Genomic DNA, 24463 nt, shown 5'->3' with positions numbered 1-24463 from the left:
GGAACACTTATGCACCGGGAATTCCGCATATGATAGCTTAATCCCTACAACTCTAGACCACAGAGTATAACTGTATACTATACACTGGCTCTATAACTGTATCCTACTACATCATTAGAATGAGAAGCCCATTTGTGTTAATGAGAAAACTGAAAGAGAGGTTAACTAACTTGTCTAAGGTTGATGACACAAATACTAAGGGGTAGTTAAGGAGTAGTGTGGAGATTGAAATCCTGGCAGTCTGACACCAGAACTGTGCTCTTAACCACTACATTATAAAGCACCACATTACTTTTACTGCCTGTCCTGTGTTAGTCACTTGTGATATGTGTTTGTCACAAGTGTTAGTCACTTGTGATATGAATTTGTACATTAGGAAAAGAGTCCTTTTAATTTAGTAATCAAGATCAGAGAGAAATTCTGATCTCAAAAACCCAAGGTAGCATTCAATGTAATAGTTGTTAAGCACCAGACCAGCATTAAGCAGAAGGCAAAGACTGGGGACAGTATGAGTTGGGAAATGGTGGGAGACATTCTGTATTATTTGTATAAAAGTAAAAACTTGCAAAGTACACAGATTTATTCACACATATGCATAAAGATATGTTTAAGACTATTCACAGTATTATTTACACTATCAGGGGAGGTGAGGGAAGGAGGAAAGAAGGGAAGTTATGAATTTAAATATCCCACAGAGGGAAATGATCAAATATATCCTGGGATATTCATTCTACAGAGAATACTATTTAGCAGTTAAGAAAGAATATGGTACATTAAATGAACAGAAAGACACAGAAAACAGCCAATTACATATAGTATATGACATCTACATTTTTTTTTTTTAAGTTTCTCTAAATCTCTGTAATACACAGAACAAGTTCTGGAAAGACACACTTAAAGCTGTGAACAGAAGTTACTTGAAAAAAGAATGGGATGTGGAAAGGCTGAAAGAGAACTGTAACTGTCTATTTTAATGCCTTTAACTGACTTGAATATCTTGAAGTTAAAATATAGTTATACCTTGCTTCAGTAATAAAAAAATAATTTTAACGAGTAAAATGGAAAAAGGGAATTCCAGATGTATAAACTATAACCTTTCCAGACTTCAGCTTATCAATTTTTAAAACAAGAGGTTAAACTGGATAATGTATCTGAGGCCACAATATGGAAGTAGGAAAAGGTTAAGAGGCGAAAAAAAAAATCCCTTAAAATTTCAAGTTTTTGTGACAAATAGATCAGAGACATACCCTGAAACTACATGTTAGCATATTTTCACCTAAGACTCAGCTAATAGAATAATCAAGAGCTTCATAGTTCTCATAGTAGAAAAAGTGACACTTATTTACCCAGAAAAGCTTGGTATCGTTAACAACATAATCTAAGATTCTGTGATACCATTAACACTTAACAGATTCTGGAACCTTAATAAAGTAAGTGAATCCTAAAGAGTCAAATAAAATACCTAACTGAAGCACATTAAGCAACTCTTTCTTTCCCATACATATGTTGGCCAAGTGTCTGTTCTCTTTTTCATTTAAGAAAAAGCTGAATTTCCTAAGTAATTTAGCTGGGAAAATACCTAAAAAGCATGATAGTACTAGGTATCTTATGAAAAAGTCCAAGCTGCACTCATTCCATGTTCTGTGTTCCTTAACTCTTTAGTACTTTTTGAGGGACAAATTACATGTCCAAATATTCACAATCACAAACCAAGACTTGTACTGTCTTTAGAAAGCAGTCATATTCGGCTAATTTGAAGGCTGTGATGTTAACCGATACAAATTACTAATTCTGCCAGAAATAGAATGAAATTAATAAACTTACCTTACTGAGCTCCTAACCTTTATTAAGTCTTGTAAGACTTAAAGGGACAAAAAAAAAGTTCTAGTTGCATCAAATATGTAATTTACTTCAAATATTAAAGTTAATGATAGTTTTAAATTTTTTTTAATGTTTATTTTTTTTGGGGGGGGGGGCAGAATACAAGCAGGGGAGGGGCAGAGAGAGCAGGAGACATGGAATCGGAAGCAGGTTCCAGGCTCTGAGCTGTCCACACAGAGCCCGATGTGGGGCTCGAACCCACGAACTGGGAGATCATGACCTGAGCTGGAGTTGGTCGCTTAACCAACTGAGCCACCCAGGTGCCCCTTAATGGTGACAGTTTTAATTATTTCTTTTTTTTGAAAAAAAAATTTGTAATGTTTATTTTTGAGAGAGAGAAAGAGCACGCAAGTGAGAGAGAGGCAGAGAGAGAGACACACACAGAATCCAAAGCAGGCTCCAGGCTCCGAGCTATCAGTACAGAGCATGACAAACCATGAGATCAGGACCTGAGCTGAAGTTGGACACTTAACTGACTGAGCCACCCAGGAACCCCAACTATTGACTTTGTTTTCAAAGCAGTCTGATCTCTTTTGATCCTCATAGCTAAACTGAATGTGTCAGAAATAGACCTTATTTCCATCTCCATTTTACAGAAGAATAAACTGAGACACAAAAGCTATTCAGTGACTACTCAAGACCACATGCACATCAAAGGAGGGAGTGGATTTCAGATTTCCTAACATCTTCATCCATTAAATCTCAATTGTTACTGCCTCAAGAAACTACCAGAAAAATTCCACATGGTTTCCCTACAGAAAAGCAGTTTCTGAAATTGCTTAGATGTAGAAAATAATGCTGCTTAGGCCTAAAAACAAATTTTAAATGTCTTTAATTTATAAAGCAATGCAGCAGTTGACTAACAATTAGGCCTTTTAACAAAAACTCTTGGTTTCTCTCCCATCCGAACTCCTACTAAATAGTACACAAAAGAAATTTGTAGGCCCTTTTGTAACATGCATTTATTTTATTTAACATTTATTTTTTGAGAGAGACAGAGACAAAGCGTGAGCGGGGAAGATACAGAGAGAGAGGGAGACAAAGAATCCCAAGCAGGCTCCAGGCTCTGAGCTGTCAGCACAGAGTCTGACACGGGACTGGAACTGGTGAACCGCGAGATCACGACCTAACCCAAAGCTGGATGCTCAACCGACTGAGCCACCCAGGCGTCCCGAATCATATATTTTACTCCTAAAGTCCTCCACTCCACTTTTGAGGGAATGATTTCACTTTTTTTTAATTTACAGAATATGTTTGTTCATCACTCGTTTCTCGGTACATGAGCTTATTAATAAAACACAACTCTACAGGTATCAACTATCTACAATAGCTCAAAACACAAAAAGAGAAGTCCAATTAAAATTGTGATCTTATACAAAGTGTTAAAATGGTATTTCTTCTTCATTAGACCCTATAAGTGAATTGATTCCTGATGAGTATCTTTCTGCCATAGGATATTCTGCATCCTATCTTCGTCAATGGTAATAATTAGTATTTGAAAAGCTATCTCTAAGCTTGTTTGGTATGAAAAATTATTTTGCTACAGGGAATAATTATGATATCAGGAATTTCATCCGAGGTAATACATTTAGTAAAACAGGTTTTCAATTTCTTTACTCTGGTTTTGTTCATAATCTCTAATGCAAGATAAAAAAGAAAGGTTAAAATGTTATTATCATCATGTAGTATTTCTATTATGCATTACTTTACACAGCATTTCTATGTTATCAATTTGATCCTCATAACACAATTAGATACGTGTTATCATTCCTACTTTGTAAGAGAAAAAAATGCAAGGACATTAAATGATTTGACTGAGGTTCTTCCACTATTTTGGGGTTGAGATTTGAAAAGTTTTATTTGTCCAAAGGGTACACAATGAAAACGACAATCAACTTAAGGCTCAATATATACAGACACTAACAAAATTATTCCAGTATACCATATGCTCATATTCCCATCTGAAGTAGTCACCAATTACCAGTGTTGTGAACATGAGTTGGTCCTCTGTGCTACAGGAAGCAAAGAAAGGGCATCAGCAATGCCTCTCTTTCTACTACCTAAGATGTGAGAGAAGATAAAGAGTTCATAAGCATAACAGGAAAAAAATGTCAGAAAGAAAAACAAGAAAAAATTATATTCTACTGAAGTGAAGGGCAATGAAAACTAATGTCAAGAAGCTGGCAAATGGAAAGCTAGGAGAAGAAAAAAGACTGAGACAAGGGTGCCTGAGTGGCTCAGTTGGTTCAGCGTACAACTTCTGCTCAGGTCATGATCTCACAGTTCATGAGTTTGAGTTTTGTGTCTGGCTCTGTGCTGACAGCTCAGAGCTTGGAGCCTGCCTCAGATTCTGTGTCTCCCTCTCTCTCTCTCTGCCCCTCTCCCACTCATTCTCTCTCTCTCTCTCTCTCTCTCTCTCTCTCTCTCACTCACTCTCAAATATAAATGAACCATAAAACAATTTTAAGGGGTGCCTAGGTGGCTCAGTCTTAAGGTTAAGCAACCAACTCTTGGTTTCAGCTCAGGTCATGCTCTCACAGTTTTTGGGTTCAAGCTCCACATCAGGCTCTGTGCTGACAGCGTGGAACCTGCTTGGGGTTCTCTCTCTCCCTTTCTCTCCGCCCATCCCCCACCTGCACAGCCTCTGTCTCTCTCAAGGTAAATAAACTTAAAAAAAAAAAATCCTAGCAACAGTAAAGAAATGTAAGAAAGTAAGTACTAGAAAAGTTAGGACAGGAGCCCCTGGGTGGCTCAGTCAGTAGAGTATCCTACTCTTGATTTTGGCTCAGGTAATAATCCCAGGGTTGTGGGACTGAGCCCGCGTCAGGCTCCATGCTGAACGTGGAGCCTGCTTGGGATATATTCTCTCTCTCTCTCTCTCTCTCTCTCTCTCTCTCTCCCCCTTCCTACCCCTCTCCCCAGCTTGAACGCATGCTCTCTAAAAAAAGTTTTTTTAATATATTTTTTAAAAAAAGGACAGTGGTTACTTAGGAGAAGAGGGTACATGGAAGGTCTTCTGGAGTGGCTGCAAAGGTCTACTACTTCTTGACTAAAGTGGTGTTTCCTTATGATGTTATAAAGGTGTCATTTTTCTGTATTATGTTTTGTTTTACAACCAAAATGCTAAAAACTACTGGTAATAAATGCAAAATATGTAGTTTTAAAAAGAATTTAAACCAAATCTCAAAGGTAGTGGAGGAATATTGTCAGATGGAAACCAGGACATGACTTCAACAATAAAAGGACCTACCCTGAGAAAACAAAAGGGAAGGACACACCAAGCAGAAGATCTGAGGGAAGAGCACCACCTATCACTAAGTGTACCTGCAAAATAAAAGGAAGTGAAAGAAGAGAAAGAATGCTATTGTTATAGAGTATACACAGACTACCAATGAAATGGGGTAAAAAGACACTAATATAAATTACTAACTGATATAAACCTACTCTCTAGAGGTGATGATGACCTTCAGCTACCCAAATATCTACTGGCATTCTCTACATAATCAGCATCTGATAAAATTCTTGAAGGTCTTGTTGACAATGTCACCTCTCAGAAGACACATGACAGAAAAAAACCAATACAGACCAACAAGAATAAAACGGTTATTACAAAAACTCTGAAAGAAAAAGACCAGCTCAGAGTTCATAACTACCAAGGAAATAAATCTGGAACACAATCAAACATTCAGCCTGAGCTTGAGAAAAAAAAGGATATATAACAGAAATAGATATTAATCCCACCAAAACTAGAGAAGAAAAAAAACAACAACTATAATACCTTATACTTCCAGCCAAGAGGGCAGGAGACTGGATTTACCCTCCCACCAGGAAACAAAAACGGAAAAGGAAAGCGAGCAAGTAAGCAGGCCAAATCGATGAAACAGTGTGTGTGTGTGTGTGTGTGTGTGTGTGTGTGTGTGTGTGTGTGTGTGTGTTTAATCAGGTAATGAAGGACAGTGACTGTTCAAAGGAAACAAATGAGGTGGGCCATATAACTGCCCCAGCTTACTGTCTTGAGAGAGTTTCTAGCTGGCAAAGTGAGAGAAAACCCAGCCAATGCCTAGTGGTCTCCTGGAGTTGAGGACACAGAGATGGGAATTGGGGGAAGCCAAGTCAGAGTTCACAGGACAGAGTACCATAGAAGAGATAAGTGCACAGAGAATTCAAGAGATCTGTAGAGGTCTCTCCCTGAGTAGTCAGCAGAGTGTTGGTCAGTGCATGTGTGTCCATAAATTATCAAAGGCTAGGAGGAAAGGTCACATGAAATTATTAGAAGAAACAATATGCAGGCTCACATGGAATTGTTCCCCAAAGGGTGGGAAACCTCATAATTCACAGGGCTCTGAGTAAAGTACTCAGAGCAGCCTGGCCTCAACAGTCGGGCAAAATCAGTCCCACACTAAATACTGTGCTGTAAAATCAACTAACAAACTTTAAAAGACCCAAAATTATTTTTTTCCAACCTTACACAAATTCCAGAAAACTGAAGATGAGGAGTAACTTCCCAACTCATACTATGAAGCCAGCACTACCTGGCACTGAAATGAGACTAAAACATTACAAGAAAAAAAAAACGAGGGGCGCCTGGGTGGCTTAGTCAATTAAGCATCCGACTTCGGCTCAGGTCATAATCTCACGGTTTGTGAGTCTGGGCTCCATGTGGGGCTCTGTGCTGACAGCTTGGAGCCTGGAGCCTGCTTCGAGTTCTGTGTCTCCCTCTCTCTCTGACCCTCCCCCACTCACACTCTGTCTCTCTCTCAAAAGTAAACATTAAAAAAAAATTTTTTAAGAAAATAAAACTATATACACCAATATATCTCATGAATTTAGATGCAAAATTTTAAACAAGATTTAACAAACTGAATCCAACAATATGTAAACAAGGAAAATACTTCATGGTTTAATACTCAAAAATCAATCTCTGTAAACTCACCATAGCAAAAATATTTTTAAAGAAAAACCATATGATCATCTTACAAGGTGCAGAAAAGGCACTCAATAAAATCCAATGCCCATTTCTGATAAAAACTCTCAACAAATTTAAGAATAGAAGGAACCCTTCTCAGTCTGATAAAGGGCATGTATGAAACACTACACCTGATATCATATGCTTAAAGACTGAATGCTTTCTCCTAAGATCAAGAACAAGATAAAGATTTCCAATCTTATCCCTCTATTCAACACTATGCTTGAGGTCTTGAACATTACAATAAATAAAAAATAAATATAAGGCATCTAGACTGGAAAGGAAAAAGTAAAACAACTTATTTGCAGATGACAATCGTCTACATAGGAAAATTAGTAGAATCTACATAAAAGCTACAAAAATTAAGTGAAAACCCAGCAAGGATCCAGGACTCAAAACCAACATACAAAAATCTATTATTTACATACATACACGCATATCAGTAAATAAGGTTTTTAAATACAGCATTTACAGTAACTTCAAGAAATATCATATACTCAAATATAAATCTAACAGATAACGTGTAAGACTTCTAAACTGAAAATTATAAAAGTATTTGAGAGAAATGAAAGAAGACCTAATTAAATGCAAAATACACCATGTTCATGGCTTAGTGGAATCAATACTGTTAAGACGTCCATTCTCCCCGAAACTGACCTCTAGATTGATTATAGTGCCAATCAAAATCCCAGCAGGCTCTTCTGGAGATAGTAAAAAGCAGATTCTAAAATTTGTGTGGAATTCAAATGACCTAGAACAACCAAATCAGACTTGCAACAGAATAATGTGTGGAACACTAACATGCCCGGCTATAAGACTCAGCATAAATCTACAGTAATCAAGAAAATGTGGTACTGATGTAAAGAGAAACAAAGAGATTGAGTGTCCAGAATAAAGAATTCTGGAATCAACATAAAAATGCATATATAGTAAATTTATTTGACACAAGTAGAAAAGCAATTCAGCAAAGAAAGAATAGTCTTTTCAACACACAGTAATTAAAAAACTTGAATCAGAGTGCAAAAAAATAAACTTCAATTCATACACCACACAACATATACAAATTAAATTGAAATGGGTCACAGATTTAAGTGTAAAACCTAAAACTACAAAATTTAGGAAGAAAACAGAAAATCTTATGGTCTTGGGTTCAGCAAAAATTTTTTAGAAATGACACCAGAAGCATAAAAGAAAAAAATGGATACATCAACAAAATTGAAAACTTCTACTTTTTTTAGTGTTCATTTATTTACTTAGAGAAAGAGCAGGCATGCATGCACACACAGACACACAAGTGGGAGAGGGACAGGGGGAGAGGGAGGGAGGGAGGGAGAGCGAGAGGGAGAGAGAAAGACAGAGAGAGAGAGAGAGGGAGAGAGAGAATCCCAAGCAGGCCCAATGCTGTGAGCAAAGAGCCCTCAGCCCCACCTCATGAACCGTGAGATCATGACCTGAGCTGAAATCAAGAGTCAGATGCTTAACCAAGGGAGCCACCTGAGCGTCCTGAAAACTTCTGCTTTAAAAGACACTATCAAGGAGCGTCTGGGTGGCTCTGTTGGTTAAGTGTCCAACTTCAGCTCAGGTCATGATCTCACAATTCGGGAGTTTGACCCCACATTGGGCTCTGTGCCAATAGCTCAGAGCCTGGAGCCTGCTTAGGATTCTGCCTCCCTCTCTCTCTACCCCTCCCCCACTTGCGTGCTCTCTTAAAAATAAACAAACATTAAAAAATAATTTTTAAAAAATAATAACTAAAAAAAAGGCACTATCAACCAAATGACAAGCCAAGGCTCAGGCAGGGAAAATACATTTGCAAATCCTATCACGTATCTAATAAAGGGCCTATATCCAGAACGTAAGAAGTCTCACACGTCATTTTCAAATGTCTCCTCTCTGTAAAGAGGACTTTCCTACTATTCTTTCTAATCTTATACTCTAATAAACTTTTGCCTGCTGAAAAAAAAACAAAAAAACAAAAAAACAAAAACCCAAAAACAAAACAAACAAAAAACCCTCTCATAACCCATTAACAAGAAAATGAATAGCTCAGTTTAAAATAAAATGAGCAAGGGACAACCTGGGTGGCTCAGTCAAGTGAGAGTCTGACTCGTGATTTCCGCTCAGGTATTGATAACAAGGCTCCATGCTGGGCATAGAGCCTGCGTAAGATTCTCTCTCTCCCTCTCTCTCTGCTCTGCATAAGCATGCACACTCGCTCTCTCTCTCAAAAATAAAATAGACAAAAGGTTTGAACACTTTACCAAAGAAGATTTACGGATGACATATAATCACATGAGAAGATGCTCAACATCCTTAATCATTAGGGAACTGCAAATTGAAACCATAATGAGATACTACAAATCTATTACAATGGCTATAATTAAAAAGGCTAACATACCAAATGCTGACAGAGATGTGGAACAATTGGAACTTTCGTACATCACAGTAAGCATGTAAAATGGGACATCCACTTAGAAAAATAGCTTGGCACTTTCTTAAAATGCTAAGCATGCAATGAACATTATGATCCAGCCATTCTACTCCTTGGTATTTGCCCAAGAAAACAGAATGTGTCTGTTCATACCAAGACTATACCAATTTTCATAGCAGCTCTATTTAGAATAGTCAAATGTAGGAAAAAATCCAAATCTCTATCAACAGGTAAATAAATGAGTAAATCTTGGTATGCCTATACAGTGGGATACTATTTGGCAATAAAAATGAATAAACTAGGGCATCTAGCTAGCTCAGTCAAAGGAGCATTCAACTCCTGATCTTGGGGTCATGAGTTCGAGCCCCACATGGGGTGCAGAGATTACTTAAGTAAAACTTTTTGAAAAATGAATAATGCAACATTAATGAATATCAAAATAATTTTGCTGAATGAAGACTAAAAAAAATACAAAAAAAAAAAACCAGTTATATAATTCCATTTATATAAAATTCTAGAAAATGTGAGCTACTCTATAATGACAAAAAGCAGCTCAATGGTTGCCTGTGTACAGGGTAAAGGTAGTGACAGATTACTGTGGGTCAAGAGGAAACTTCAGTAAAAATATTATCTTTACTGTGCTGACCGGTTCAGTGTATATATACACACACAGTTCACAGTGTATACCCACACACACACACACACACACACCATAAACTATCAAATTACACACTCTATATGCAACTTATTGTCAAGTGTACCTCAAAGCTGTATAAAAAAATAAGTTACATGGGAGGTTTACTGTTTAAACCGTAAAACCCCATATAAACGTAAACATGTAAAAGTAGAAGATAGTTCCATTAAAAAAGGGGGGGGAGGTTAATCCCGCCTCAAGAAAAAAATTTTAAATCACACCATGTTTTTCGTTGCAGATTAAGTGTCTACAGGGAGCAAACACTATCACCAAAGACTTGCCACTTCATGGTACTAAGCTAGTTATATAAAGTTGATTCAAATTGGAACTTTTATTAGGCACTTACTATGTGCAGACATTACAAAGAACAGAAAATAAACAAGATAAAGTTCCTTGCCTGTGTGTACCTAGCAGTGTTATAAAGAACGTAAAATCTTTACACAAGCTAGAATATTCTAAGTGCTCCCCACCCTCTTGGTGGGGGAGGGGGGAGAGAACAATGTATTGAAGTACCAAAGAAAGGAGAAAAATCCATTTCGAATAAAACCGCCTCATACCCTCCCGACTATCTATTTTTAAATATTTGCTAAGATGCCTAACCAGGTAAATACGTGTCTGTAACTCCCAATGATGATGGCCTGCTGATGGCAACATAAACTGCAGCATTTTTTTCCTTTAGCAAAGGAACTATGCCAGATTGAAACTTACCAAAAGAACTCTAGGAACCACAGCAAATGTTTTAGAATAAACTTGCTGACCTCTAGTTTAGCAAAAGTTAGAATTAAAAGGCAAAAATGAGGCAGGCAAAGAAATTCAAGTTTCTACATAAAAAGAAATGTACCTGGGACAATCTAACCATGCTACTTCCTGACAAAAAAAGCTGAAAAAGATTAAGTTGCACTATATTATAGCAAATAATTTTCTATATTGTTCCTACACTTAAGTGGGATTGGATTTTTATTTATATTATGAATATCATAATCCTTATTTTCCAAAACTAGAGATAATGATAACATTCAACCCAAATATTTTAAATTTACTATCAGGGATAAAATTCTTGCCCTAAATCTTTGTTCAAACATGGAAACCCAACACCTACTATACATACATACATACAATACCTACTATACATAGCATACATTCTTTTTTCTTTGTTTTTAAGTTTATTTGGAGAGAGAAAGACAGAAAGAAAGAGAGCAGAAAATGTGCAAGCAGGGGAGGGGCAGAGAGAGAGAGACAGAAAGAGAATCACAAGCAGGCTCCACATTGAACCCAACAGGGGTTCATCTCACAAACCGTGAGATCATGACCTAAGCTGAAATCAAGAGTCAGATGCTTAACCAACTGAGCCACCCAGGCACCCCACAAAACATACATTCTTGAACTGTAGTACCTATGTGAATTTTATAAGCTAAATTTAACAAAAAAGTGACAAAAATTCAATTTCTTTAAAACTATCAAGCATATTGAAAATTTTTAACTTTTGGTTAAAATACCAGTGTGAGCCCAGAAATTCTAATGCACTCAACACCCAAATATCTAAGCACCTACTTGATATTTTCATTTCAATAACCCACAGGCATCTTAAACTCAGTATGTCTTACCCCAAATCTGCTCTTCTGATATTCCCACCTCTATCAAAGACATTCCATCTACCAGTTATCCTCTTTTTCATCATTCCCATCCTATTTCCTATCCCTCAAACCTTCACCTCTGACACTGACCCCTCATCATAGCTATCCTGGGTTGCTAAAATAACATTCTGGTCTCTCTTCTCCCAATCTGGTCATCTCCCAAAAATTTGTGTAAGGTGTGTAAACACCGCCAAAACTGATCTTTATAAAATGTACATGTGACCACACCATGCCTGAACTTAAAATCCTTCTGACTTTACCCTCTATCCTCTACACTTTACCTCTGCAGCTAATCAACACCTGACACTCCCTAATACATGCAAACTTTGTCTCTTGGGTCACTCTGAACCCACCTTTCCCTCAAACCTTTGTACCTTTTTATGTGTGTTCTCTGTTCTCTCTTCATTACACCTTCTCTCTGCAAATAACTTCTACCAAATCCTTCAAAACAGCACATTTTTTTTACTCATACACTCAACAAATTTACTGAGCTTCAATGAAATGTGAGGAATAAAAGCTGTCAGTAGAAATACACACACCAAAAAAAAAAAAAAAAAAAGTGTCTGCTGAAACTAGTAGCATCATGTAAACCAGTAAATAGTCATAGCACAGTGTGATGGAAGGCACAGGCTCCTGAATGAGATGTCATTTTCAGTTATTTCTCCAATTAATATACAATTAATGCATACAATGTGCCAGGCACAGAGCAAGCTTCTGGATATAAATACAGAAGATTCAGTCACTGCCTTCACAGCACTTATAACTGAAGAAGAGATTAGGACAATAAAACAAATAATTACAATGTATGATTTAAGCATGAATAGGCTACCATAGTAGGACCTAATAAATGATATCTCATCTAGACTTAAGGGCTAAAACAGGATGAGAAATCAGAAAGACTGAACTACAGTGATATATCTATCAACTGAGACCTGGAGAATGACAATTTTAATTTTTTTTATTTGAGAGAGAGAGAAAGAGGGAGGGAAAGGGAGGGAGAGGGAGAAGAAGGGGGGAGAGGGAGAAGAGGGGGGGAGAGGGAGAAGAGGGAGGGAGAGGGAGAAGAGGGAGGGAGAGGGAGAAGAGGGAGGGAGAGGGAGAAGAGGGAGGGAGAGGGAGAGAGAGGGAGGGAGAGGGAGAGAGAGGGAGGGAGAGGGAGGGAGAGGGAGGGAGAGGGAGGGAGAGGGAGAGAGAGGGAGGGAGAGGGAGCGAGAGGGAGGGAGAGGGAGAGGGAGAGAGAGGGAGGGAGAGGGAGAGGGAGAGAGAGGGAGGGAGAGGGAGAGAGAGGGAGGGAGAGGGAGGGAGAGGGAGGGAGAGGGAGGGAGAGGGAGGGAGAGGGAGGGAGAGGGAGGGAGAGGGAGGGAGAGGGAGGGAGAGGGAGGGAGAGGGAGGGAGAGGGAGGGAGAGGGAGGGAGAGGGAGGGAGAGGGAGGGAGAGGGAGGGAGAGGGAGGGAGAGGGAGGGAGAGGGAGGGAGAGGGAGGGAGAGGGAGGGAGAGGGAGAGAGAGGGAGGGAGAGGGAGGGAGAGGGAGGGAGAGGGAGAGAGAGGGAGGGAGAGGGAGGGAGAGGGAGAGAGAGGGAGGGAGAGGGAGAGAGAGGGAGGGAGAGGGAGAGAGAGGGAGGGAGAGGGAGAGAGAGGGAGAGAGAGGGAGAGAGAGGGAGAGAGAGGGAGAGAGAGGGAGAGAGAGGGAGAGAGAGGGAGAGAGAGGGAGAAGAGGGAGAGAGAGTGCTCACACAGAGGAGGGGCAGAGAAAAAGAGAATCCCAAGCAGGCTCCACATTCTGCACAGAGCAGGACACAGGGCTCAATCCCACAACCCTGGGAAAATGACTTGAACCGAAATCAAGAGTCAGCCGTTCAATCAACTGAACCACTGAGGTGCCCCTGGAGAAACAATTTTAACCAGAAGGTTTATGTTCTTGGCAGAGTGTACATTCTACACAGAGAACAACAGTTCAGTGCATGGCTACAATCCAGATCAGACAGTAAAGGTTAAAGAGTTTAGGGACAAAAGTAGAGACCAGATCAGATCACAAAGAGTTTTGTAAACCACACTCAAGAATTTGGGAGTTTGGAATTTGTCCTGAAGATAACTCTTTGCCACTAGAAATCCATGAAAAAGTTCCAGCAGGGGAATGCCATGGTCAGACCTGCCTTCTCGGAGCCAACACACTGGCTGCAGAGCCAAGAATGAACAGCTGCAATAATCCAAGGGAGGGAGAGATTCATGGTGGCTTGAACTACAGCTGTGGCAGTAGGGATGAAGAAAAGCAGATGGCTTAGAAAAATATTTAGAAGGTCAAAGTGACAGAACTTCATGACTGATTAGATGTGGAAGATGAAGAGAAGAGAAATCAAGGACAAAACTGAGTGGATGAGGTTATTCACTGAGATAGGGAATACAGAAGGAAAAAAAACCCAGTGACTTTCATTTGGGACAAGTTAATCAGTAATGACTGTAGAACTAAAGAAATGTAGAACATAAGTTGTTTTAAGAGTAACAACCACAATCAATACTACGCAAAGCAATCTACACATTCAATACAATCCCTATCAAAATAAAACCAACATTCTTCACAGAAATAGAACAAACAATCCTAAAATTTGTATGGAAACAGAAAAGACACTGAATAGCTAAAGTAGTGTTGAAAAAGAAAACCAAAGCTGAAAGCATCACAATTCCAGACTTCAAGCTGTATTACAAAGCTGTAATCATCAAAACAGTATGGTACTCGCAAAAAAGACACACAGATCAATCTAACAGAATACAGAACCCAGAAATGGACCCACAAACGTATGGCCAACTAATCTTCAACAAAGCAGGAAAGGATATCCGGTGGAAAAAAGACAGTCTCTTCAGCAAATGGTGTTGGGAAAAGTGGACAGCAACATGCAGAAGAATGAACCTAGACCACTTTGTTACACCATACACAAAAGTAAACTCAAAATGGATGAAAGACCTAAACGTAAGACAGGAAGACATCAAAGTCCTAGAGGAGAAAATAGGCAACAACCTCTTTGACCTCAGCCACAGCAACTTCTTACTTGACATGTCACCCACAGGCAAGGGAAGGAAACAAAAGCAAAAATGAACTATTGGGACCAATGAAGATAAAAAGCTTCTGCACAGGTAAGGAAACAATCAGCAAAGCTAAAAGGCAACCAATGGAATGGGAGAAGATCTTTGCAAATGACATACCATATAAAGGATTAGTATCTAAAATCTATAAAGAACTCATCAAACTCAACACCCAAAAATAAATAATCCAGTAAATAAATGGGCAAAAGATATCACTAGACACTTTTCCAAAGAAGACATCCAGATGACTAACAGACACATGAAAAAATGCTCAACATCACTCATCATCAGGGAAATACAAATCAAAACCAAAATGAGATACCACCTCACACCTGTCAGAATGGCTAAAATCAACAACAGAAGAAATGGTGTTGGTGAGGATGCAGAGAAAGGGGAACCCTTGTGCACTGCTGGTGGGAATGCAAACTGGTGCAGCCACTCTGGAGAACAGTATGGAGATTCCTCAAAAAACTAAAAATAGAACTACCCTAGGACCCAGCAATTGCACTACTAGGCATTTATCCAAAGGATACAGGAGTGCTGATTTGAAGGGTCACATGCACCCCAATATTTATAGCAGCACTATTGACAACAGCCAAAGCATGGAAAGAGCCCAAATGTCTATCAACTAATGAATGGATAAACAAGATGAATGGATAAAGTACACACACACACACACTGGAATATCACTCAGCAATCAAAAAGAATGAAATCTTGCCATTTTCAACAACATGGATGGAACTAGAGTGTAACATGCTAAGCGAAATAAGTCAGAGAAAGACAAATATATGATTTCACTCCTATGTGGAATTTAAGATACAAAACAGATGAACATAAGGGAAGGGAAGCAAAAATAATATAAAACCAGAGAGGGAGACAAACCATAAGAGATTCTTTAATTTTTTTTCATGTTTATTTATTTTTGAGATAGAGAGAGAAAAAACATGAGTGGGGGAGGGGCAAAGAGAGAAGGAGACACAGACTCTGAAGCAGGCCCCAGACTCTGAGCTGTCAGCACAGAGCCAGACAGACATGGGGTCAAACCCACAAACTGTGAGATCATGACCTGAGCTGAAGTCAGACACTTAACCAACTGAGCCACACAGGCGCCCCCATAATTGACTCTTAAATACAAACTGAGGGTTGCTGGTGGGGTGCGGGTGGGGGGAAGGGCTAAAGGGGCAAGGGGTGTTAAGGAGGACACTTGTTGGGATGAGCACTGTGTATTATATGTAAGCGATGAATCATTAAATGCTATTCCTAAAACTATTATCCCACTATATGTTAAGTAACTTGGATTGAAATTAGAAAATAATAATAAATCTTTAAAAAAATTAAAAAATATATAAAAAATGAGTAACAAACCACAGATATTCTGAGAGTGAAGCTATACAGATATTGAGATATTAAGGATGTTACAATTCTCATAGGCAGGCAGAACTATTATTGTTTCTTAAAAACAATATGTTGGGGCGCCAGTCGGTTGAGCATCTGACTTCGGCTCAGGTCATGATCTCACAGTTTGTGAGTTCGAGCCCCGCTCAGGCTTTGTGCTGACAGCGCGGAGCCTGGGACCAGCTTCAAGTTCTGTGTTTCCCTTTCTCTCTGCCTCTCCCCCGTCATGCTCATGCTCATGCTCGCTCTCTCTCAAAAACAAATAAACACTAAAAAAAAAAAAAAAAAAAAAGAAAAAGTTTCTTTAAAAAAAAAAAAAAAAAAAAAAACAGTATGCCAAACAATGTCAGACAGGAAGGCAGGAATAATTTAAGTCTGGGGAGGTATAATGAGGACTAAGTGAATGCCTTCTCTTATACCAAGAACTACATATACATTATAGTATTGCATATTAAGAGACAGTAAATAGATTTCATAAGGATTTCAAATCTTCCACTCAAAAGTGAAAATAAAAAAGTCGGGTTATAATTTCTCATTTAGTCCCAGCAGTTATGTCACATCAAAGACCTAACAGTTTAACTTTCACCAAAAAAATCATGTTTTTATTAATTCATAAATTGAAATAACTTGTTAAAATTGCTAACTACTGTATTATGTCAAAAGTAAAGTCTGTGTTTAACCACTCTGTGTCCAAAGAACTCAGTATACAAAAGGTACTCCAATGTTTCCTAAAGAAAAAAAAGAAGTATTCATATTGTATTCTACACCAGGAAGGTATTACCATGTTATAAGATCTAGTGTAGGAAAAGAAAAGTTCTCCAGGAATATCTAGATACTAAGAATATTCTTGATGTTTCTTAAGCACAAGGGTTTCACAGGGCTATAAGCATATCTAAAAGGAATTAGAAGAGGCCAAAGTTAAGGTACAAAATAAATTTCTACTAAGAATGCCATCAAAACAAACTAACAAAAATAAAGCTGATCTCCCAAAGGTCTCAAGTTCTTTTTTTTTTCTTTTATTTACTTGAAAGAGAAGGAGAGAGAGAATCCCAAGCAGGCTCCACGCTCAGTGCAGAGCCCAATACAGGGCTCGACCCTGGGATCATGACCTGAGCCAAAACCAAGAGTAGGACACTCAACCGACTGAGCCACCCAGGCACCCAAGTTATTTTCAATAGAACTAAATTCTAAAACAATCACAGTAAAAACAGGAGTGAAACCAAGTGTACTAAAATAGGGCATTTTAACTCCAAAAGAAGAGCACTCTTAGTATTCCATCTCTCCCACTCTAGTCCCCAATCATTTTCTTTACCTTCTTGCTTGTTCCTACTCACTGAATACGTACTTTGTGCTAGAATCTAGGCAGGTGAAACATTTTAGGCCCTGCCCTAATGATTAGTCAGTTTACTGGTCTTCAGAATACATATACTAAAAATAGCACCACTCCTGAAATCATTGTTGCACTATATGCTAACTAATTTGGATGTAAATTTTAAAAAATAAAAAATAAAACAAGTAAAAAACAAAAAACACTTACTTCAAGGACCTGAAATTCACTTTGCATTTATTTACACAAGATAAAGGGGTGGGTGCTAGTGAATATTTTCCTTCTAAAGAACTGAAGTCTTAAGACAGAAGGTAAGGGGCTGATATACCTCCAATACCTAATATACTGCCTGTAACAAATTAGGTGCTTAATATTTGCTGAATAAGTGAAAGTAAACGTTAACAATCAGGGACCTGGATCTAAAGCAAAACTTATTTCGGGCTATTTTCTTTCTCCTGCCTTCTCTGCAGGTAAATTCAACTCATTCCATTAATTCAATTCTGTCCACCAGTTATAGAAGACATATGATGACCTTAACAGGCAGTGTCCCTATTTCTCCCTTCAATACTCATACGAGAACGTCACTTTCCCTATTTGGTTGACATTAAAACATACTGTTGTACCCACAGATAGTAAGAAAAAAAAATAATAACAACAACAACAACAACAATTGAACTCCAAGAACTAACCGGGGTTTATAATCACACTCAAACCCACTTTCAAAAGCTCAGCTAAAATATATATGCAAATATATATCCTTGAATTTAGTCATATCATCAGAGACCTAAAGACATCAAATTGGTACCCTGTATTTACTGAACTACTGAACCACCCACTGGCATAAAACCATCAGCATACTAGGGGTATTATAGGGTCCTTCTTTCTTACCAGAAGGATACAATATGCCATATAGTACATACATTATATTACACAGTAAAAAGGACTTACAGGAGAGTTTATTCTCTGTTCTACCCTTTAGAAACTAGTTTTTTTGGGGGTTTTGCTTTTGGTTTTATTTTACTGTGGATCTATCATCCTTATAACGGATCGAGTTCCCTCTTTACTTGGGCCACTAAAAAACATAGAGCTAAACTGTGGCCCACTCCAGCAGTTTATTTAATAATTGTAGTATTTCCAGTTCCATTTACCTTTCTTATACTTATTTACTTCCCTTTTACCTTTTTTCTAATTTATCTTACATAACTATATAGCTCAAATCTTTGTGGAAAATGGCAGCAGAAACCAGCATTCAATTATATCCTAACCAATAATAACCTTACAATTTTTAAGGAGTCTGAAAGGTTTTCTTTAACATAGTAATAACAACAGCTAACATTTCTTGAGTACTTACTTGACACCAGACACTATTCTAAATGCTTTGCAAATATTAATCCTTTTTACCATTCCACAATGGAAATATTATTATCCCTCATTTACAAATGAGAAAAGCAGGCACAGAGAAGTTAAGAAATTTACCCAAAGTAAAACAGCCATAAAGCAGTGGAGCCAGGGTTTGAACCCAATCAGGCTCCATCGCCTTAACCACTGTCCTACTGTGATGAGTTTTTCATTCATCAAAACTACATGATTTTTTAAAATTTTTTTTACATTTATTTATTTTTGATAGAGAGAGACAGAGCACAAGTTGGGGAGGGGCAGAGAGAGAAGGAGACAGAGAATCCGAAGCAGGCTCCAGGCTCTGAACTGTCAGCACAGAGCATGACACAGGGCTCGAACCCACAAACTGCAAGATCATAACCTGAGCCGAAGTCAGACGCTTAACCGACTGAGCCACCCAGGTGCCCAAAACTACATGATTTCTAAAACAAGGTATTTTTCAACTCCTAAAATAACAATGAGATTTAGAACAAGAGCTAACTTCAAAAATGAAGTTTACACCCATACCAAAAATCATATTATAAATCTTTAAAATTCTGCCATAACCTAAATAATGACTTGCAGAGAAACTGAGATTACAAATAACACACAACATCTATCATGTATTGGTAGATCTAATATATTTACTTATTGATCCTCCTCACAATCCCATAAAATAGGTACTATATCATCCCATATTACAAATGAAAAGACGGAAGCACAGTAAGGTTAGGTAATTTGACTGAAATCACTAGTAAGTATGAAGTTAGTTTTGAAACTGGTTTGGGTCCAGAATCCAAACTCTTAACTGCTACTTCACAACGCTTCTCTACATGACAAAGATTAACTTCCTCTATCACTTCTTACGCTCAAAGTACAAAGCAAGCAAAACAGAACTGTTAGAAGTTAGTCTACATCCTAGATCTCAACAATGAGAAATTCTAATTCAATAAGGCTGGGCTGTGGTCCAGCATCTGTATTTTTTTTAAGTACCACATGTGGTTCTTGTGAACCTTGGTTAATATCCACTGCCCTAGGCTTCTAAGCTTGACAGGTCTTAGCTGAACCTTTGGCGGGGGGAAAGAGGGGTGTGGGAATAAAGAAATACACATACATATACATATATACACTCACTCTTTCAAATATACAGACACACGAGTGTGTGTGTGTGTGTGTGTGTACATATTCTTCCCTATTCCCCTTTCCCAAAGGAACAAGACTAGAAAGTAGGGAAGCAGAAGATAAAGCCAGGAATGGAACATGGCTTTTTTTTTTTTTTTTAATTTTTTTGTTAATGTTTATTTATTTTTTTGAGAGAGAGAGAGAGACAGAGCATAAGCAGGGGAGGGGCAGAAAGAGAGGGAGACACAAAGTCTGAAACAGGCTCCGGGCTCTGTGCTGACTGCTCATGCCCAGGGAACATGGGCTTTTATGCCAAGTTAAGCAGCCTTTAGTAGTATTTTAATGGAGACAGTAACAAAGATTTTGTTAAAAATAAAATTTAAGGGGCGCCTGGGTGGCTCAGTCAGTTGAGCATCCGACTTCAGCTCAGGTCATGATCTCCCCGTCTGTGAGCTCGAGCCCCACGTCAGGCTCTGTGCTGACAGCTCAGAGCCTGGAGCCTGCTTTGGATTTTGTGTCTCCCTCTCTCTCTGCCCCTCCCCCGCTCATGCTCTCTATCTCTCTGTCAGAAATAAACATTAAAAAAATTAAAAATAAAATAATATAAAATTTTTTTTAAAGGGGGGGAGGCACCTGGGTAGCTCAGCTGGTTAAGCATCTGACTTCAGCTCAGGTCATGATCTCATGGTTCGTGGGTTCGAGCCCCGTGTCGGGCTCTGTGCTGAAGCTCTGTCTCTCTGTCTCTCAAAAATGAATAAATCTTAAAAAAAAAAAAAAAAAAAAAAAAAAAAATATATATATATATATATATATATATATATAGTTTGTTTTTTTAAAGCTAGAGATAATCAGCTTTGTACATTTAGATGTATACATTACAAAAGAAAACCTCCAGTGGTAGTGTAGAGAGAGGATTGTGGGCAAAGAAACTGCAAACAAGGAGAACAATCTGTTAAGAACTCAAGACTAGAGTTAGACTAAAGGAACTAAGTACGGAGAATGAAGATGATGCAGAAATTTCAGAAATGTCTTTAAGGTAAACTAGAAAACTCAGTTCTTGATTAATTGTTGTTATTGAAATAGATGTCTCCAGGTTTGTTTTACATGCAACCACATGAATGATGATACCATTAAACTAGATCTGAACCTACTGAGGGAAGAATAAGTGGGTTCTGCTGGTCATGACAGTATCATTTAGGAGAGGGGCAGTTTTTGGCATAGAAAATGGTTTAGATGGAATGATGGTAATGGTATTGCAATGAGAATAAAGGAGGTGATGAAGTAGAGTTATGAAATAAAAGACTAACTTTAAGTCATATTATGAAAAAGAGTGGCTGGAAGGAAAGGGTGAAAAAAGTCTTACATTTCACAACTGGGCTTCATCACCTCAAAGATTCTCTCAAAATCAATCCACACCTGAAAAAGGGAAGTGTAGTTCAAATGGAAAGGATCCCTTCTTGGAAAGATCTACACTGGAACGGTCCAGACAGAATATCAAGCAGGATAACTTTCAAATATGTAATGAGTCAAATAGAAAATCAACAGCCACCGTGAAGACTTAAAAACCAACACAGCAATCAAAGAGCATGAATAATCCAAAAACTACAACCAACCTATCATTTAAAATAGCCAATACGCAGAAGTATGAAATCCTTCTTAATGCTTTTATTATTTCATGTAATCCTAAACAACTCCTATACAAACAGTAATAATTCTGGAAATAAAAAAATATGAAGGACAGAGAAATCATGCGTGCTCAGTTTCCCAAGGTCACACTTCAAAGTAACACCAAAACCAAGACCAAATGTGTTATTCTGCCAAGTCTAGTAGTCCATACACCAAACCACAAACGTTGCCAAATAATTCAAAATGGGATAAGGAGAGCAACATAGAGAAAATGACGGAAACTCAAAGAACAGAGGAAGCTATCGGCGACAAGTAAATATGTAGTCTTTAGTGTTCGATGAGTCATCACCAGCCCCAACTGTTTACGAAATACTCCTGCAGTGGGAAATGATGCCTGTGGCATGTCCTGACAGTCCTAAATAACAGGCATTAAAATATGCTCTCGGAAGGTGTATATGCACTATACAACGAAATCTCCTCCGCACCTAATCCTAGTTGCTAACTAGGAGGTGTTAAGACAGCATCACAGATACTTCCACAAGAACATCGTAGAGACGCCTAGGAAATAAATACCTTAACTAACGCCTTCCTAGACAAGCGTAGGATGGTGTAAATCTCCTGTTCCCTGAGTGGAAACACGCCCTGCTGCTCACAACCACCAGCCAACTCGGCAGTCTGGTAAAATGAATCCAATACACTCTTTTCTTCTAAGTGCCCAGCTGCACAGCACCTGTTTTCAGCTCCTCCCGAAAGGGACAAAGATGCCTTCAGCAGAGTGAAGCAGGGAAAGCCAGGGGCAAGTTAGATTAACGCCTCAAAGGAAGACAAAAAAAAAAAAAAAAAAAAAGAGAGAGAGAGAGACAGTGGAATCAGAAGAGTAGATCTAAAAATTTCCTAGAATTAGGAAAAAGTGAGCCACAAAAAAGAAAGGAACGAGGCAACTACCTGTTCCTTACAAAAGGCAATACAAATAAATGTCCCCTTGCTCCGGAGCAGTGCAGGGGAGAAGAGAGCCGAGGCCTAGTTGGCCTTGGAGCAGGAGCCGGTCTCTAATTCCCAGACTGAGCCGGCAATATCGAGAAAACAGCTGACACGACCAACTCCTCTCCTCTTACATCCGCCACACGCTGTTCCTGAGGCAGAGTGGCCTTCACGTCCCTCCCCGACCGGCCTCCAAGTAACAAAGCACCCCTGTCCCAGAGAAAAGTAGGGGCGTTCGCCGCGGCCGTTACTTACCTTCCCGCTCACAACACCCGCCGCCGCCATTTTTCCTTCGCGTGCTTGTGATGACGTAGCAGAGCCTCACGTGTCTCTCGGATTCACAACAACATCCGCCAAAACTAGGCTGATATCCGGGCGGGAAAGGGGCGGGGAGTAGCGGGAACCGCGCTGAGTGAAGGGGCGGGTGGGAGGAACAGCCTGACGCAGGCGCACTGAGTAGATTTCAGAGGCCGCTAGGGCGGAGCCTCTGGTGCGTTCCGCGCATGTACCAATTTATTTTTACCAGGAGGTAACCTAAATTGAAGTGTTTTTGCAGCGGGGTTTGCCTGGGACGAGACTCTGAGCCACTCACAAGCCAGTTCTGTTTGGTCTGATGGTAAGAACACAAATTGGGAGCCAGCAAACGTGGTCCTGGCTTTGTGGCCATGGGTAGGTCACACCTTCAGCTTCTGTTTCTCATCTGAAAATCAGGATAGTAGGACTGTGGTGAGGGTTAAAGGAATCCCCCATACAGAGACTTTCCCTTTCTGTATGTGACGTTTCTGAATATGAGTCTGCTCACTGCAACTCACACATGGCCTTTTGAGGAGGCATTTTGATAGGAATTGCGATAATACCACGCCCTCGTTGCTCCAAAGTCGAAAGCACATAGCTGATAGTTCCTCCACACTTACTTAACTGTGACGTGACACAAGTTTCTAAATTCATCCAAGCTTCAGGATGTAAAATGAGAATTACCCATGGATTGGTTGTACGAATCTCATAGGACAGTACACGTGTGTTAAGACGATTTGTTGAGATACTAAGATGTGATCAGTGCTTTAAAAGAATGCGGGGGGCGGGGCAGGGGGGAATGCCGGAAGATGATTGGGTACTACTCCTGATAGCTCTGGGACTTTCCTTGCCCCAGTAAAAATAAATGACCCATTTGTATCAAAACACCTGTACCCACTGAGGTACTTCTCTCTCCAAACTATAGAGAGAGGTTAGAGACTTGTGAGGTTAGTCGAATAAGTGGCAACCAAAGGGAATAACAGAAAAGGAGGGTTGAAATTTCTGTGAATATCAGGAACCTTATAAGTGAGGAAGGTGGCAAGACCTTCAAAAGGAATAGATGTATAGTTTCCATTAAAGAGGCTGCACACTAAGCATCACAGATTCCAACCATGGCCAAGACCCCATGCCTACGCTTGTCATTGAATCAGCAAAGCAGCTCACCACCAAGGGATAAATGAGCTGGGGAAGCAAGCATATTAGCAGTAATCAACACTGAGTGAAGACTTGAGGCCTTTCCCAAAAGTTTTGGGCTGAGTGAGACCCCCTAGAACCTTCATACCATCCTAGGTGTGGTGTGTGGATCCTTAATAGTGACCCACACTAAACTTTCCACCCACTCAGAGTAATGGGGTGTGGTTAGAGGAATGTTTTAATATGGCATTTCTTACACCTTGTGTTTCGGAGAAAAGTTTAAGCCCTTAGCACAGTGCCTCGAATAGTATATCCCACAAATGGCAGTTACTATTTATATAATAAATTTGGGAATTAAAGCCTTCTCATTGAAAACTTGGCATCCTAGTTTCATCTGCTACTTCCATGTTTTTAAGCCCCATCCTCTGGATGCCCCTTAAATGCTGGCACTACCCATGGGCTATCCTTGGGCTTCTACTTTTTTCCAAGCACTCTTCCTAGACTATTATCTTTATATTCTGAC

General features: G+C 39.2%; 1 protein-coding gene across 4 annotated transcripts in view; it reads right to left on the bottom strand.

The window, feature by feature from the left end:
- The window catches only part of TBC1D15 (TBC1 domain family member 15), a 75257-nt gene extending 52365 nt beyond the window's left edge, over positions 1-22892 (bottom strand). The window contains exon 1 of one of the 4 annotated variants that reach the window (XM_081796213.1): positions 22768-22892. In XM_081796213.1, coding sequence (XP_081652339.1) covers positions 22768-22797 — 30 coding nt within the window. In that variant the 5' untranslated portion in view covers positions 22798-22892. The other 3 variants (XM_081796216.1, XM_081796214.1, XM_081796212.1) reach the window with 3 other exon arrangements.
- Positions 22893-24463: the final 1571 nt, after the last annotated feature.

Source organism: Panthera onca, chromosome B4 (assembly GCF_046562875.1).
Source record: "Panthera onca isolate mPanOnc1 chromosome B4, mPanOnc1 haplotype 2, whole genome shotgun sequence".
NCBI classification, from domain to species: domain Eukaryota; kingdom Metazoa; phylum Chordata; class Mammalia; order Carnivora; family Felidae; genus Panthera; species Panthera onca.
The sequence above is the reverse complement of the archived record's forward strand: the minus strand, read 5'-3'. Positions and strand labels throughout refer to the sequence as shown.